At 44.0% G+C, this 19,110-nt stretch overlaps 1 protein-coding gene across 1 annotated transcript in view; it reads right to left on the bottom strand.

Moving 5' to 3' along the window:
• Positions 1-19,110, bottom strand: part of SFMBT2 (Scm-like with four mbt domains 2) — a 101,995-nt gene that overhangs the window by 38,719 nt on the left and 44,166 nt on the right. The window contains exons 6-8 of the mRNA XM_009328674.1: positions 15,502-15,599; positions 3,834-3,935; positions 3,016-3,163 (exon numbers count right to left, since the gene is read on the bottom strand). Of these exons, the coding sequence (XP_009326949.1) occupies positions 3,016-3,163; positions 3,834-3,935; positions 15,502-15,599 (348 nt within the window). The remainder of the gene's footprint in view (positions 1-3,015; positions 3,164-3,833; positions 3,936-15,501; positions 15,600-19,110) is intronic.

Raw genomic sequence — 19,110 nt, 5'->3', positions numbered from 1 at the left:
AACGAAACCCGGGAGGGCACTAACAGAGTTTGCCATAACTCACTTCAGCAGCCCAACGACGATCACTCCAAGAGGAGCATACTTGGGAACTGGCTTCAAACAAGCCTGGACCTGTATACGACCTTCTCATGGTGCATCATGATATAACCTAAATGTGTACCTCCATTAGCACGTGGCATTCACATACTGTTATCCTTTAAGGCTCAGCCCAAGTAATAACGTTCAAAGCTTTGCTTGCGTGATTCACCTGCTGCTCCCCAAACATGTCAAAACTCATTGCGTTTTCTACCTCGACTCTCAGCATGGAAGAGCCCAGCAGTTTAATCAGAAACAAATATAACAATACAAATGTACTGGAGGTTTTGGAAGTGGCATTTCCTTAGTAAGCCTTACAACTAGGAGTGCTACTGAAATGTTTTTCCCCCTCTTAATAGCTCATAAAAAGGAACAATGATTGTTACTCTAAAGGGAAGTGGTCTATAAATCCAGCTCTAATAAATATAAACAGTGCTTGTTCAATGTTTATACAGCAGCAGTAAATGGGTATTCATTTTTGGCACTGTACAGGAAAATACTGCTCTCTATTTCTAGTAGCAAATGTTTGCACCTCCTGTTCATGACTCATCTACTGTATGTTTGGCTTCAACAAAGGCCTGATAGGCAAAGAGGCAACAGGAAGCATATCAGAGGAATAAAGGACTCTGAACCCAAATACCCCAACCTGGCACACTGTTCTGATGAAATAAAATCAGTTAATTTTAAAATCAGAAAACCTCCTCGTCAACAATAAGTTAACCAAATAACCCAAGCAAAGAAATACAATACAGCAAAGAAACTCTTTTCACAAAAATAAAAGGACTTCTTCCATTGTTATCTTTTGCTCCGTGGAACTTCTTGCCTTTCAACAGGGAGAGCCATTTGGGCAACACTAAATATTGCCAAAGTATTGTCTGTTAAGGGTGACGGTGGTTGGGAATGCGTGAGCGCTGGGGAAGCAGGAGGCTGGTCAAATCTGCGTGCGAGAAGGGGCAATTCTGGACACCCCAGGGCAGGTAGAGCTGTTCAGTGATTTGGTTGGAAATGGCAGGATTTCCTCCTCCTTCTGCAGACCTGCTCATTAGCAGCCTGCTCACACCACAGCCGCCTTCACTTTCGCAGCGTTGCGGCCCTCTCGGATCAGTCCTGGTTATTTCTTTATCCAAAGCCGATATTATTCTGCTCAGAAAAGACTGGCTCCCTCAGTGGGGGTTTGGATGCTTTTTGCTTTCCCTCTGCTTTCTTTTTTGGTGGTTTGTGGGTTTTTGTTGTTTTTGGGAGTTTTTTTTTCAGAAATCGTTCCAATGTCTGATTACATTTCAGTGACTCAAAGAGCGTGTCTGCTGATGGAAGAGGTTTTTGACACCAAAGGTGTTAAGATGCAGTTTGGGCATGCAGCCCTCACACACAGTATAAGAAACACGGCAATATATAGCATACATCTATCTGCCACTTGCTTTATGCCTTTTTAATCGCTTCTCTCCAGGATTTCTGATCTGACAGCTGAAAACAAACTTTATTTTCATCAGGGGAATGAGGGGAGACTTCCTACGCTTTCTCAGGAGCCCAGGTGGGCCCCGATCACCAGACATCACACCAGGTATCTATTTGCCCCTTAGACTTTACCAGCCAAGCTGAGAAATATCCATACGACAGATGCTACAGCCACTTCTAAAAACGCAGGCATCTAAAAGAGAGTTTGCATGCACTTGACCCATAAAACGCCATCTCAGACAGGCTTTATACCAGCATGAATTGGAAATTATTAGGCCATGACCCTGTAAAGAGAAATGTCTGGCCTATGGTCTACTTTAGTTAATTAGCTGGCCTGGGGGAAGCTCCATGTGAATTTGGGGTGGAAAAACCAAAACATTCCATTTACTTTCATTTTTAGCAACTTTTCTGGCTAATATCAGTGAGCGCTTACACAGGCTTTATCGTTACACCTGGATTTAAGCAGGAGGGAGCTAAAGCATCCAGACAGCACATTTATTTCAGTAAAAGCAACAGAGTGGTCATGGATGCACCGTATGCAGCTGCACACACAGGACTCCAGGACTTTGGTGGGAATTTCAAATTACATGTGCTGAAGAGACACTCTGGATAAAAGGACTCTGAATCTGGTAGGGAATAACCCTTCGCTTCCCTGGGTTTGGCAGCAGCATACTTTTTCCAAAATTAAGACAAATCTGTGTGTGCAAAACTTAGTGGGGTTTGGGGTTTTTTTTGAGACATTTCTTTTTCTCCCAAGCAACACCAGTTTTTGGCAAAGGGTCAACATCCCGGCCAGCTTCAAAAATCTAAAATTCCAGAGAATCAACACATTTTGTAAGCGAAGAAATATTGCTAGGGCACCACAGGTGGTTGTCTGAAATTGCAAGTAATTAACTGCTCTGCTACGACGTTGGGAAATAGCACGGTTGGAGGCTGTTTCTCCTGGCTCTGACCTGAACGCTGCTCGCAATTTGCCCTCGCCTGGGATTTTTTGAGACAGCTAAGGAAATGCCTGCACGCTCCTGGGCAGGCAGCTGTGAGTTTAGCTGGTGGGGCACAAGGCGATTTCAATACAGAAGACATTTAGATTTAGGAGCTTTCCTTGGGCTCAGCGTTGTACCAATGTGGATGCTATAGTGGAACTGCCTGTTTTGCCTCTAGTATTGTATGACTTTTAAGGCTTCTTTTGCTCTCTACACACACGAAGCATCACTAAGATGCATTTTACAGGAATTCACTAGGCTTTGGTGCAGCCTGCTTCAGACTACAAAGCACACGGACATCAATCCACCGGCGAGATGCGTTTGCAGAGATGTTCATGGCGTGGTATGAGCCAGAACAGCCCCAGTGACTCAAGAAAGCTACTCTGGCTCAAGATACTCAGGGTGATGCTCTGCAGCGAACAGCATCGTGGTCTTAAAAGCAATAATAACAAGCAGACTTCCTTCAGAGGAAACCTGCAAATCACCGTGAAGGAATACGAACCCTTGGGAGGTGTGAGATTGACTCCGTTTTTAAGGCACCACTGTATTGGCAAGATCCCTAAGGAATCCGCATGGCAAAGCATTGAGATTTTGCTGGGTTCAGGTCTCAAGTCATCAATGGTCACTTGTAAATAATGATTGTTAAAAACCTAAGGGGTGAAAAAGAACAAAACAAAATCAGAAGTTAAATTTCCTGTAACATTAGGTAACGTGGAAAGCTGAAACAGCCAGGCCCTGGAATCAAACTACTCCTGAAAATAACCTGCTCTCACCTAATACTTTTCATCAAAGTGTTTCAACCAAAGAGATCAAAGCTTGAGTTTTAGAGATTGGTAAACTGAGGCAAGGGAAAGTCCTGGGGTTCAGGGTCACCCAGTGTGCCCAAAGCTGAGCAGGGACCAGAGGCGATCCTGGAGACCCCACAGCCCTCCTCTCTCTTGCCTTTGAGAGTGTGGATTAAATATCCAGGAACTGCCTCCATCCAGCTGTTTTATTTCAAAAGGTTTCCCAGATGTGCAGGGAAAACACATATGCATGGAGGGGATACAGAGATAAAGGAGGGATTACTTTTTTTTTTTTTTGCATGGAAGCGGTAGATGGACATGCTTATCCCCATTAGATCTAAGTGCATATAGTCAGCTGGTGACGCTTGTGGGAAAGAAACAAATCATTAATTAGAAATATCCATGGATTTTAAACATATTTCTCAATGTGTTCTCCAGCCAATGAAGTACCACTCTTGAGTTTTCCTAGATGTGGTGGAAATCAGTAAGAGGTTCCTAATTGGGCTCTTTTCATCCCTCCTTTCTGGGAGCTCACCGTGGTCACTGATGCAGGACAGATATGAAATGGCTCCCTCACATTCACCACCTCCAGCTTCATGCCCACAGCGAAGAAGTGGTTTCGCAAATCAGCATGGTCCTGGGGGAAGAGATAGGGAAGAGGAACACAGTGTGTCAGCGCCATCCACCAAGGAGGGGTTGATACATTTGAAAATCTATTTTAAATGTGGGTTTTGTCACTTAGCTGATTACCAGATTGACTTCCAGCTCCAACTGGGCACTCCTGGTCCTATGTTCTTTTCATGCCAACCCGATCACAGAAAGCGAGGGGAAAGCCTTGCTCCTAGAGGCCAGGATGGGCAGGACCAAGCCCATCATATCTAAAGCACAACGTGCATCCATCTCAGCAGCAGCACCTAACTTAAACTTAGTCAACAAGGAGATTGCGCTCGCTAAAATGAGGACCTGTCTGAGAAACGGCTACTTGAAAATCTCCCCTGGGCAGAACCTCTTCACCTCTGACAGCCACTACCATCTGAGAGCAACTAAAGGTCCAGAGGTGTCAGGACTCAACCTGAGGTCCTCCAGGGTAACGTACAGAATGGGTGCCAACAGCACAGGATGGCCCTGATTTACCCTGATGGACGTTCAGCTCCTGCAGGGCACCAAAATAAGGACCTGGGCTGGTTTCCATGTACTGCAAGATGGAAAGGTCTTTTCTCCAGCCAGGAGACTAGAGGTGGACTAAGGCCCAGACAATGAACTCGGACCCAAAATGTGGGAAACAAGAGAACACGTTGGTGGGAAAACATGCAACTGTGTCCAAGTATATGCCCACCACAACACTTTCACCCAGGATCAAACCTGGCTGCACCCACAGGGTTGCACACAGCAGCTTTGGGGATGGCAGCAGGATGCAGTCCCGAAACTCAGAAGCAACCCAGGTTCAACTCCCTGATTTGCCACCAGTTTAGTGTTTAACATCTATCAAATTACTCCATCTCTCATGATCCCTGTCTAATAGGTGTACAAGTTGGCATCCTAATTCCAGAGTAATTACCATATTTTGTGTTCATTCAATAAAAATGTCCTACAGTATTTCTAAACCATCTGTGCATTAGCTAATACAAGCATAAAAAAAGATGATGTTATATTTAACACACACATACAGACGACTCCAAAATACATGCAGAAAGCTCGCTATCTAATAAGTGGTTAGCAATGTCATTCCCATCTACATTCATTGCTACATGTTGTATTCTTGTTCTAAAATTATTTTCTATTGATCCGAAGTTGTATGTCATTGTGCTTTCTTTTCCCAAGAACTGCCTTCACTTGCCTGCCTTCCTTTGTAGACTTAACAACTTTTATTTTGGGATCTTACATCCCTGCTGCCATTAGAGATAAGGATTTTTACAAGCCCCAACCACGGCTAATTGTTGTTTTCATCTTACCAATCTGCAATGTTGCGGAGCCTTTTATGCGAGAACCAAAAAGCAAAAAATATCGTAATGGATTTAGTCTCACAACAGGAGAAGTATATGCTGATGGGGAAACTGAGGAAGATTTACCAATAATGGCCCAAAGTCCAATGAACTAATGGCTGGAGAAGCAGCAGACATTCAAGAGTTTGGGCGTCCTGCAGTGTAGCATAACCATCAGCCATACTTGCACTTGCTGGCAGTCACCGCCGTATCACTAAAGCCCCAGAGAGACAGGAGACCCACTCCTAGCAGCTTTACACAGAGAATGGTTCATCGAATAGAAGTCTGAACCAGGGAAGAGAATCTGGCTCTTTGTACATAGAGGTTGCATCGTACCAGGGATGCATCGGACAGACAGGTTATCAAGATTGCCATCTTTACTACTGAAAAGGCTTCCGCTGGGAAAAGATGATGGCTGCAAAAATCAGGCCTCGCCAGCACTGAACTTCAAATCTCCAAAGGCAAAAAGCATCTGGACTGGAGGGCTGCCGCCTCCTGCATGAGGATCCACACCCGGCGTCTCTCAGTCCCTGGGGTGAGGTTGTAAAGAAAAGGCAACTTTGCAAAATGTACATCTGGAAGTAAGCTTACACTGCAGCATCTTCCCATCAACAGCTCCAGGATTCAATTCACGTTCGTACCCAGCTTCAATACATAACAAGCCAAGATCCACCAAAGTACGTAATCATGTTTATCTTTAAACATGCAAGTAGTTTCATCAACTTTAAGTGATTTGTTGACTGAGACCAAAATATGTCGAGACCAAACCATATTGCTTCTCATTTTTATTTGAATCTGTTTCTTTAGTTCTTCTCCTTCTATTTGTTTTGGCCTTTTTCAAAGGAAAAAAAATCAGGGGGGGGAAGCTAAAAACATTTAAAGCTATTTTACTTCAAAAGTATACCCCCTTTTCTCCACACACTATGTACCTTAGGATCAAATCTCCCTTCTCATTCAGCATAGCATGCAAATATCTTCCCCATTAAATTAATACAAGAGTGAACTCGCAAGGGGAGTTCATGGGATCTCAGACATGTCTCCCTTTTGAGGGTCCAAATCCTCTTTGAAGCAGGAACGTACATTTGTTTGGAGGAGGGCTGCGGAAGTAAAAAGCTTGTCTGTGTTAAATGTCATTTTTGAGACAGAAAAGCTTTCATGGAGAAAAAGCCTTTGTATTGTACCTCTCTGGCAAATGGTCAGGGTCTGGATATTTGATCTCTCTCGTATATTTGCTAAAGAGAGGCATCAAAATTTACTGAAGCAGCCTTAGATTTTTGCAGCCACAAAAGGAAAAAAAAGATCCTGATGCCGTTCTCTGGTTCCAGTGCTAGAGCTGCCTCAGCCAGCAGGGAATTACTTAGGATTTGGCATATGCTCCTCTTCAAAACTCCAATTAATTTACATAATTTCTAAGAATAGGTTCAACAGAAGTGAAGGCAAAGCTTTTAATTAGTATTAGACTCAAAGTGATACACTGGATAATGAACTGCACTCTCCTCCCTTTATTCACATTGACAGGAAAGATGCCTGTTAAATAAAAGCAGCTACAAGAAGAGGACTGGGGGAGTGAGACGTTCCCCTGGTCCCCGCAGCCGAGCAGAAGAAATGCCTGAAATGATTACGGGTGGCAGAATCCAACCCTTTACCGCTATTTCACAGCATTCAAAGCCACCTATGAGGATGTCACCAGCCATTATTTTCTAGCAACTTCTCCAAGTGAGTTTCAATTTTCTTTGAAATGGAGATGAATAGGCAGAATATTTTTGACCAGTTGGAGCACTTTATAGCCTTGTGCGTGGTGAACCTTTACTCCTACTGGCAGGCAATGCTTCCCAGGAGCAGCCCCCACTGACCACATGGATTTACACCAGCAGATTGCCTGTGCCAGGGTTCACAAGGCCTGAGTGGGCGATGGGAATACCCTCTGACTGCTGGAGAGCAGCTAAGTAAGCTGGATCGACAATCCACACGGATGCAGAAGAGTCCCTTACAGCGAAGTGAAAAAATCATACCACGGAAAGTACAATGAATTAACGCGGTACGAGCACCACAGTCGCTCATTCAAAGGGTCACAATCTCTAACATGACGGATTACAGCCTGCGACGGTGCTCACGGGTAATGAATGGAAAATTGCATAACCCTCCGCTGAATGAACGTCTGTCACTTACAGCCCAAACCCACTGGCAAAAGCCAGGGCTGTCACAGCTCTCACTACAAACCCCAAGAAGCAATTAAACCCAGCCCCACACTCACAGTTTTAGAGCAGTATGCATTTGCAAATCTGCCAGCGTGCACAGGCTGCGACCCTCCGGGCCACCTGAAAGACAGCCCCGCTTTGATACGCATCTGCATCATTATCTCCATCTTTGTATGGCATGTGTTTCTGCAACGCTTCTGCAAAAATACTGATGGGCTTTGCAACACTTCACTGCAACCAGCATCACCTGCAGGGCTGAAAGCTGAAACATCTGAAGGTCAAATAACAAGTCAACAATGGTGCTGGGAGGAGAACCAGGCTCCTAACTCCCAACCCTCTTCTTTAGGTACTGAGATAGCCGCATAATTTTCTCCTTCGTAGCTAATGAGCCACTAGCAGTGCAGGTTTCAAAAATGTCAGGTGACTTGGGAGCCTAAATGTCATTCCAACAGAGACCCACAGATTTACTAAAGTATTCAGACTCTTAAGGATGCAGACAGGCTTTAGGGAAGTACCTGTGTGGGTGACATGCTTAAGTCCTAATAATAACGTCATTAAGCATTGGCTTCAGGTCTTGAATTCAAAAAGATAGACTTCAAAACCATCGTAGTAATTTGCCCTTTCTGGTGCCTAAATACCTTGCTAAATCTGGCTTCTGAGTATTTCTACTCAACAAATGTCATCTAAGTGTAAATAAACTCAAATTTGTCCATGTCACAGCAATGTTCTGGCCACCAAAGGGTGGAGCTCAGGTCATTTTACAGTGCACTGGGTAATGCAGATAGAGCAGGGGGACTTGGCTAAGCTGCTTTTGCCCGTGACGTTCAGGGAAGCCATGCTATGGGCTGGTTGCTCTAGCTGTGTTCACAAACCCCAGGAAGGGCATTGCCTTCAGATTGTGAAATGCTCATTTTTAGCCCATTCTGCTCAAGATACAATATTGGAGTCATCTCATTTTAAACCCAGCAGCTTACACAGTGTGTAGATAAGAGGAAAAGGCTCTAATTTGAACTCTCATTTTCAAATACCCTAAAAGTCAGGGCTCTTTTGGTCCAGGACAGTCAGATTCACACCAACTATAAGACTGCAACTTTGTGCAAAATTCAGAACTGAGTCTGAATGCTGAGAAGTTGCAAAGTTGAGAGGCTGGTTAGAAACACTGGGCACTTAATATACGATAGACCTGAACCTCCTTTAATCCTCACCAACTGTGACAGTGTGAAATGCTATTGCCTTCAGTCACATCTCTCCTGGTGCACCCTACTAAAAAACGCAGAAGAAGTGGGCCCCATCTGGTATGACTGGAAACATATTATTTGATGCAGTTTTTGTCTTCAAAGAAATCGCTTCCCCCAGTGTTTTCCCTAATTCTCCAAGAAACTGGCTGTTTCTAATAGCCTAATTTTAATCACAAAGCTCACGTGTGGTAACCAGTCACATACACAGTAATAGCAGTGGTTAAACCGCCTCTACAGGAATCTGGCATTTGTTTTTTAATTGAGGGGGAAAAAAAAAAAAGAAACCCTCCCAAATGCAATCCTCTGCATTATTTGCAGATGAATCAGCCTTGTTTGCGATTCATCAACTTCCTTTGCTAAACACGGAGCAATTTTCCCTAAAGACACACTCTCTGCAGGGAGACAAAAATCCCCCGGTAAGACACAACACGAGCAAATTGTACCTCCGCTTGACAAATGCAGTCACAGGAAGACCAAAATGTAGAGATGTGGGGTGGGATGAAGAGGAAAGGGTGCCGGGAAGGAGGCTTTAGAGATACTGTGACCCTGAAGTAATGAGCACGAGAGCCAGCCACAAACTGCACCTACTGAAGAGCCCCTTAAAAACTGCAGATGCTTCTGCCTAGGATCGAATTTAGCCCTACAGATTTTAAGCTCCTCTTGTTGAATAAAAAATAGTTACCATAGAAACAGCAACATCGCAGAGTAGCCGGTCTAAATCCAAATACACCTTCTCCGTATGGCTCGGCCCGCTGCAGATGGCATTAGGGCAAAGATCCCCTCCTACGCAGCGCCTGCTTTGATTTGCCTGGGCGGTGGAAGCACGGGCAGCAGAGGTAAGAGAGACAGATATGCATCCACTGAGAGGTTTTTTGTGTTTGTTTGTTGGGTTTTTTTTTAACGTCTTACAGCATTCAGGACTGCCACACCACTCCACAAGCATTCGCTAACGAATCCTTGTTGCATGGGTCACACGCGTGTGTTCCATTTCACAGGTGGGAAAGTCAAGTGGAAAGGAAAACACAGGTGGGAACACCAACTTGAGTGCTCAAAATGAAACCATCAGCATCTTTTTTCACACCCCTAAATAAGTATCTCAGCTGTGAAGAGGGATTGAGTCCTCATAGGCACTTGTTTGGATCAAGTCTGCCCTCAGTAACATCATGGCAGTAATCGCTACTGAGAAATCAATGGGAATTCTTTAGAGGATCACAACAAATTCAGTGTACGCTGTGGGCTGCAACCACACTGCAAAACAGCTATGGACCAGAGCCGTCTTTTGCTCTCTTTGAGAAAAATCATTCAACTTTAGATGGATGTCTTTTAGGTATCACCCACCCCCTACATGGGAGCAGACTCTGGTTGTAGGTGCACATTAGCCCCTCTCAGTGGAAAACACTGCCATGCCCAAGGATGCGGGAGGCAAGAGCTCAGGTTGTCGTGCACAGACTCCCCCAGACCGAGCCTGGATGCACTAAGTAAACTGGATCAGGCCCTTCTGCTAACTTCTCACCATCCTGGGAGACCTCGGCATGTAGTGCAGAAAGAAAACCACATGTGCTAAACATACAGCCAGAGGGACGAGGAAGGGTAAGGGACCCGGTTCCCACTCAGCCCATCTGCTTTGCCTGAACTGTCTCCAGCATTTCTCTTCCAACCCTGACTTTCATATGGTGCTGCCTCCAAACAGACCCTCAGGGCATCTCAGACGGGGGCTTGGCTTCATTCACCTCCTTGGATTGCTCTCCCCACCCGCTTCCTTGCAAAGCCCGTGGTCAGGAGGGAGCTGTAGAGAGGTTAAAACTTCTCCCTGGTCCACAGAGGGACCAACAGACTCCATCTCACCTGAGTGGCACCTTTGATATCAGAGACATCCTTGCTCCCAAGAGCCGCAAAGGCTGCTACGTTTGCAAGGACCTTAGCAGAATACTCCTAATGATGGTTATTAGGTCTTACAAAGATAAATGGGTTTAACATGCTGAGATGGGAATGGGTCAAAAGGGAGCCAAACAATAGAGGGATCAGGACGCTGTGGACGTCTCCCAGCCAGGCAAATAGCAGTCAGGGAGAAGGGCTGGTGAGTGCTACGGATGGGAAAGAACAGATGGAGTATAAATAATCTGGCAGTCTGCAAACAACATGGCGACTCACGGGTTATTAAAGCACAGCGTGCGCAACGAGGGCCGGCCAAGCCATCAGTGCATGAAGGGGCTGGGGATTGCTTACGATGGGATTTGGCTTCCAAGTGAAACCAAAAGCACGTCCATTTTAAGCTACTGCATCAGCACGTGCCCATCTATTAGGGGGGCTGAAGACAGAAAAACCCTGTTGGACTTCAAGTCTATTCATCCACTCAGGTCAGGATTGTCTCTGAGCAGAAAGTAACCCTTGGATTTCTCTATCTTACACTTAAACTCCTCCAGAATACCAAATAATGGAAGAAAACACTCTAGAACACCCAAAGGGTTATTAACTTTTGAGACACATTGTCCTCCTTTTAAAAAAAAAAAAAAAAATCAAAGTCTTGGAGAAATAGTCCATCTTACTTATATAATTAAAATGCACAATTCGTCTGATGGAAAAATTATATTTTAGAGGGGGGAAGGAGTCCTGTTTAATATTTGTCTTCATACTTTTGAGTTTAGAACTAGAACCACCACTCTGTCCTGAATTTCAGGGGGCAGCTCTTGCCTGGGTGATGGGTGGTCCCTCCATCACTCTCCTTAGAAGAGATTTGTCCCAGCTCATTCCCTCCACATCATTAGTCTTACCATTAATTAATACAATCACTGATTAAAGGCAACATCCAAAAGCTCCAGTTAGAAATAGGGGCACACTGGGCTGGGCATAGTGTAGAGCTTTTTTTGCCAGAGACACAACAATTTCGAGCTGGAAAAAAACAATGACAACTTTAGGAAAGGAGGACCAGAAGGGTGGAGACAAGAGGAATGGGACCAAAGGCTATAAATTAGGAACTGCCACCTGTCTTAGCTAACACCTCTCCCTCCTAAGCCTCTGTGCTCTTCGAGCAGTTTAACAGAGTTTGGGTTAGGGATGTGGCTGGTGATACCTCTATCCAAGCCAGTCATCAGGACCCACTTTATAGCAATCCGAGGGAATTGGGAATAGGATGCCCATATGCAACATCTATGGAGAGATGATGAGCACCCCAAATCCTGGGTAGGATATAGCTGCCCAAAGAGAAGCGTCTAGGGTGAACTGAAAGACACCCAAGGATCCACGACATCTGCATGGGACCCACAGATACAGCACAGGAGACCAGGGGGAGCATACTGTGATGTCAGAGAAGATCCCCAGGACGCTATCTGCCTCTCTCTAGGAAACTAAATCCCATAATCTATGTCCAGCATTCATCTTAACCAAGCTACAGGGCTTTAACTCTAAAAAATGCATTGATTCATAAATATTAGGGCTAGAAGGTGCTGTGTTTGGAGTCTAGCTTTCTGATACAAGGCGCTCTCTTAGAGAGCGCCAGCAATGCCATCACTGAAGCGAACCTCTGATATTGTCACACTTAACTTGAAATCAGGCCCCACTAACAGTTCGACCACCCTTATTCATACTGAAAGCCCTGGCCATTCTCTCAGGTGTCCTCTGAAGCCTAAGCCATCGTTTATGACCGGTACCTAGCCAAGCATGGGGGATCCCTACAGCACCCTGAAATCAGAGCAGAAACAGCAAAGGACACATCTCCTTGGGGTGTGGCCTTTCAGAAGGATTTGTTCTCCTAAACCATTCAAACACCCTTGAAAATCCTGTATGTATTCAGTTTTCTTTAAGGATCAACATGTTTTCTGATAAGAACGGAATGACAAAATAGCGGGTATGTTGCAAAAAGCTTTTGTGAAGAAAAAACTTATTCCAGGATGCGCAGTTTGCAAAACATTATGTTTAGTAGCTATATAATAGCAGCATTTTTTTGGCAGTTGAACATCACGTTCCTTCTCAAAGGATCCTAAAGCATTTTACAAACACTTTCAACATACAGCCAAGTGTAAAATAGCACCAGGAAAAAAAAAAAAAGAAAAAAAAAAAAAAGAAGATCCTGTTTGCAGCCTTCCCCCTGATTTTTGCAACCAGCTCATGTGGTCTGGTGGCTGGTGCCCTCTCTTTGGATGCCAAGAGGGGATCAGGGCTACGCTTTCGCAAAGGATTTTTGGATCTGCTGCCGAAGACCACCACACACAAGTTCAGCTCTGCCACACTTCTGAGCGCTGATAATTCAGGCTCAAATCCATGGCTTGTGAGGTCTCAGGCAGAACCCAACCCTATTACACCGAAACCACCGACAGCAGCAACGGGCTGACAGACCCATAAGAGGAGCCACTTCTCGCACTACAAATGCGCATCTGCTTTCCCAGCGCCACCGCCCGGGACCAGTTTGACGGCGCATGACTGACACTGCCCACAGCCGCGCACAGCTCCAAGGACAACAATAATCTGAGCGTAATCCAGCCAAATGTGCACACACTCACCCTAGGGACCGCTCATGTCTGTAGAGCGAGCACACACTTACACCCTCCTCAGTGATGGGTTTCTGTAGGGATGTGGAAAATGTGGAATATAATTGCTCGGTGTGCAGTTTACCATTTCCGCCAAAGTAAACATTTCCAGCTTTCCAGGAGATCTTTAACAGTTGCCAGCTGTCAAACCCTGTGTTTTATATCTCATCTAACACATGACAGTTACAGTAGCGCGGAGCCCCAGGCACCATGTAGAGACATTATTTCCATGCCGGGTTTGCAAAAAAATTTTTAAAAAATTAAAAAAAAAAAAAATTAAAAAAAAAGACATCCTTGGATTCGACACTTTTTGCTGGGATCTGGGATTCTCCTTGAAGGTCCCACACATAAATATTGGCTTATCTCATAAGAGCAGACAAGTGTACTCTCTGTAGTCTCCTAAAGCCTTTCCTTAACTCATGTTTAAGACGTTACTAGAGGAAGACATGCTCACAGGCACGGACAAGCTCTCGTATCTCTCTCCTTAATTAAGAGGCACAAGATGGGTTTTTTTCACCCTAAATGGGCAGAATAAAGTGATGCCCACACACAATTTATTCAGCCTCTTGCCTTCCCAGCACCAGAACCAGGGGCTTAGATAACACCGGACACTGAATTCAGCTCACCTTGTGCTCAGCTTTCATATTACAAATAAAGAAGCCCTATTGACCTAATCCTGCCTTTTTGTCACATTTGGCCCCAAAGTAACTCCCCTCTTGGGCCATTCAAGCATTCCACTGTCTTGCATTGTCTTCTAAGAGGAACATCTTTGCAAGCTCCAACCGCATGGCACGGCAACTAGGATCTGCTGAATTTAAATTTATGACCCTCATGCAATAATTAAATAAGCGGGTATAAGTCTGGCATGCTGAGAAGAGGCAGCAAAACAGCTGTTAGTTATAAACTTCAAAAAAAAAAAAAAGGATGTTTTATGAGCCTCATCAAAAACATTCTTCACTCTTTCATATAGACAGGAATAAAATTTACACATTAGGCATTCCCTATTGTGATTTAATCACTGCCCCACACAATGCATTTTTGATGTTGAAACTGCAAATGCAAACTTTAATAGAGTTAGTGGATTGAAACGTTGTATGAAATAAATGGCAAAGAATGAAAACTCTCTGCACGCCACTTCCATAACAACACGAGGCTTCTCAAACCCACGTTCGTGCCAAAGGCCAATGCACAAATCTTCCCACTTCTCCCAGCCTAGCACAGCTTTCACATTGCAAGCAAATGAGCCGCTGCCTGGGCCATTAGCAAAGCGTTCCCAAATTAATGTTGCTAATTCAAGTGCGTCTCAGCTGGGCGAGGAGCCTGGATTCCTCATGGGAAGTTGCTGCCACGTCCCCGCAGAAAGGGTGAAGGTGGCACCAGCGTTTCGTGGCATGTCAGCCAGGATGGGGCACGGTGGGTGCAACACCCACCCAATTGCATGGGTGTTTTGGGGTGTCCCAGTGCAATGTTGCTTATGGGCAGGGAAAGAACTCAGAGGGTCTCCAGGCTGGATGAGCCAGGAACGGTGGTGAGGAGGGCACCGTGGTCCACCAGGTCCCCAAGCAGGAGGTGACACCGGAGACAGGGCACACACACCCCTGAGCATCCTCTTGCACCCATGGCCACACTGCCCATCACACTGCAGCAAGGATGTAACTGTTAGAAACCAGACGGGCACAGCTAGAAATCAGGATTATCTGGAGCCGTCATGATTAACAGCAGTGAAGATTTGGACGGGAAATTAAAGCTGGTGCCTCAGGGCTGAAGCACATCTCTATTAAAAAACAGAATGACGGGAAAGAAAAGACGTGGGAGCAAAATTATCTTCCACTTCCACTATAGGTCCCTGAAGGAGGTTTTTCTGCCTTGTGGCTCATGATCAGTTGAAAATTTTGGTGCAAGGCTCACAGAAAGGTGGCTAGTTGATGGCAACTTTCATATTCGTAGCCTTGCATCTTCACAGTTGTATACGATGCTTTTGCACAGGTCTGATAGAATAAGACACATTAAAAATAACGTTGGAGAAATCAGTGCTGATCACCCCCAGCCCCTATAAAACACTAACTGCAAGAAATTAGTTCTCAGAATGGAAACTCCACACATAAAACTGCATTTTATACAAACATCTCACTTGTGACCTTTCACGGTGATATATTAGAGCAACGGCCTTTCCTGCAAAAGTGTAACATAAGCCACTAAACACTGCATGGTATTTATTCATCGTGGGTTCTGTAAGTGAAGGAAAAAATGTGCATCTTTTACCTTGAACACTTCCATTGGAAGAGGAAAATTTGCTGCATCATTAAGGGATTTTTCCAGAGCGCATTTCCACTCAGATATAGTCTTCAGAGAATAGATATCTAAAGCGATGACAACAGAAAAAACAACAAAACCAAGAGGTGACTGTTTGGGGATCAAACATTTTTGAAAGACTTAAATTCCTATGTCATAAAAATGGATAGTACAAGTGAAATGAACAGTGTGTATATTCCAAGCTGTACCGCGTGGATAAATTCAACACAAAAGCAACTAGCAAGGGCACATTTGAGGAAGATTGTGTTTTATATCCTGGAGTAAAACCCAGAAAAATACACGTCCTTCATTTTCTGCTGAAGAAATGAGAATCGTATTATCTCATTACTTGAAAATAACAAAACCTCTCCTTTGATTTTCAATTCTCAAAATACCTCACGTTTTCCAGTTTGAGGAGCCTCAGGTCTTCAGCCAATATTAGTTACATTTGAACAAAGGCAGAAATATCTTTACCAAGGCTTCTGTTCATTGGAATGTCTTTTTCTTATTTATTTTTTATTGCATGGTTGAGTTTTTTTTGCGGTGGGTGGGGGTAGGTGTGGGAAGGAACATTTCGGCTCAATCTCTACCTAGACTCATTTGATGGTACCACACTCAAACCAGATTATCGCACCAATTCAAAGACTTACACTTACAAATTTTCACCATTATACTTTTAGGCAACATCTTTGTCAGATTCACATTGCTTTCATAGAGTTTCTTTAAATAGGTTTAATATTATTAAATCATTATATTAACAAGCCCTTTATGGTTCAGTGCAGTGAAATGCCTATGAATCATCAAAGGAAACAATGTAGGAAACAATACTATGATGAAGAACATTATATTGGATTTACTTCTGCCCTAGAAAACATATTGTTATCCTGCACATAACTTCTTGCAGAACATTCACATCAAGGTCTTAAAGAGACAAGACAGGTAGATAGATTGCAGCAATCATTAAAATGGATATGAACATTTACTCAATAATAAACTTGAACCTTGATACAGAGCGAACAGTGTGAAGCTCTTCTTTTGTCAGTTTGGCTTCACACACTTACATCACAGTTCAATTTGGCCCAATTTGCATTTAAATTCTGTACATCTAATAACCATATATATTTACTAGCTAGCAAAGATTTACTGCTGTATCTTACAATTCTGAAGGAGCAAATAAAAAATATATATAAAAAAAGAAATTGGCAAGCACTGTTTTCACCTAGCACTGACGGTACAAGAGAATTTTATGCTCTGATCTCAACAGATTTAAGACCTTATCAAAATAGGATTTGCAGAATCACTCACTGGAAGTGGATGTATTTATACTTCCACTATATCAAACCTCGCTACTTCAGAACAGACATCAAGGATATGCATATGAATTTAAACACACTTAAAGGGAAATGTTAACCTTTCAGGGCTGTATTTTGAATTCCTCAACTGTCTGTTTATTAATGGGAATATACCTTTCCAGTCTTTGTTTACAGCACGTGCAGCAGTCACAAGAATTAAAAAGTGCACTCTTTATCTAATTGTTCATTATTTCATAGCCCTGTTGCTCCAGTTCTCCCTTACTTGGCAGAAGCTCTGATCGGCTTGAAGTGCAGGAGGGAAACGACTCACCTTGTTTCTTCCTTTTTGGCTTAAATGACGCCAAACAGGGAAATACTCAATACAACATGATTTTGCCCCAAGCTGCAGCCAGCCTGCTGTTTCAACTACCAGAAGTCTGAGTTTTGGAAAACCCTGCCGGACGCTCCCCTGCTCACCAGACAGCAAGCTGAAAACAGGCCCTCGTTTTCTACTGTGATGGCAGTGAAGCATAGGAAAGAAGAAGGAAGTGGCACTTTGGGCAACTTTGCCCAAAGTCAGTGAAAACAAGCAGCAACTTCTTTGGGCAGTGTCAACAAACTTTGAGAGATAAAGACAACTCCAATGGTTTCAATAACCAGCAAGTAATATCATATGCGCATTTAATTAGTGGCAGTTAGCTTATGCTGGCAAGTATATGGACACTAAATCGCACAGTTGAAAGAGCGTAAAGCATTTTGTGTAAGTGATAGAGTTGCAGGTAATTGAACAAAGTGTACTGTGTCAATTTGGATTTAGGTTAACAAGGAATGAGTAATTAAAATGACTGCCAATTTGTCTTTAAATAGAAAGTAACATAAAATGAGACGATCTCCTCCTGCATAAGCAGTCGAGGCAAGACCATCAGTGGCTCTGTGTCAAGCAGCCTGTGCCAATTTGCACTAGCAAAAAGGTTTATTCTGGATTCAGATATACAGCTGAGGGGAAAACACGCTATGACCCCTTTGCCTCAGTTAAAAGGGCTCACAAGACACACAAAGCCCCTGAAAGTTGCCATTTGGAGAAGACAGTCAGGGTACTATTTCCTAAGGACCCTCTTGCACATTCTTGTACTTCAGGCGGGTGCTCGGATGTGGATGGCTTCAGAAAAGAGACCCAAAATACTGTAGATGTTTGGATCCATGGGATCTCCTTTATACGAGATGCTCTGCATCTTGAACAACTGACCTCAAACTGCTGTGCAAGGTGAAACCAAACTTGGCAGGTCTCAGAGGTGGATCAACACAGAAAAATCACCGCCCAGACAAAAAGGGAAAAAAAAGCTGTAGATGCATATGCAGCATCCAAGTCAAGGGTAGGCAAAGCACTGTCACAACCTGCAGAACTGATGCGTAACTGAACATCCTCATTTGATAGCAATTGAACATGCAGCCTGATTTGGGAGGAGCTGCATGTCCTCAACATCTCTTTGGAGGAGAATTCAGAACAGTTTTGATATACAGTCTAAGACTGTTCCTGTTATCAATCAAGGAGTCACCTCAACTGGCTTCAAATGTTCCAAGTTAGACAACCAGGTCTGCGTTCGTTGCTTTCAACCACCCTGAGTGGAAAAGATAGGCTTATGAAGATGTCATTTCATCTGACCTATGTTAGACATGTCTTAGGCATCCCCTTTTCTCCACTGATCATAAAGAGAAAGCAATAGCTCATGCTGAACTGTCTTTTTGATGTCTACGCTACGGCAGGTGAATTTAATCCCTGATGTGTAAAAAGCCAACATACTGCCCACAGACTGTCTCTCTTTCCTAAGAAGGTCCATCCTAGGTCTTTCACACAACAAAGGTCTTCCTAGTCCAAATCCTATTTACTACAGAAGTCACTAGGAAGGATGAAAGCAGGCAGGGATGTGTCCCTGGCACACTCTCCTGGCCTGAGGTCCTTAGGAAATTGCATCCTTTGACAGTTTGTGGTTTAGTAGCTTCATCCCTGAGTTTCTTTAGAGTTCTCTGCTGCCATCATCTCACCCTGACAACTCAATACCGCTTGCCTGCCTGCTTGCTCCCAGATTTCTTTTGCAGACTCTTTAATTTGAAACAGATTCCCTAAGACCAGCCACTTGGCTTTTTCCCTCTTCTTCCTCTGGGTTGATGTGATACCACAACAGTCTCGTACGCTTTATTCATCAATTGTGCTTTATGAACACGTTGATGTTGGGTGGACATCAAATGGCTGATATAGTCCACTATGTCAGAAGTAGAACAACCAGCA

Source organism: Pygoscelis adeliae, unplaced genomic scaffold (assembly GCF_000699105.1).
Source record: "Pygoscelis adeliae isolate BGI_AS28 unplaced genomic scaffold, ASM69910v1 Scaffold207, whole genome shotgun sequence".
Classification (NCBI taxonomy): Eukaryota; Metazoa; Chordata; class Aves; order Sphenisciformes; family Spheniscidae; genus Pygoscelis; species Pygoscelis adeliae.
Note: the sequence above shows the minus strand (reverse complement) of the source record. Positions and strands in the feature narration are given on the sequence as shown.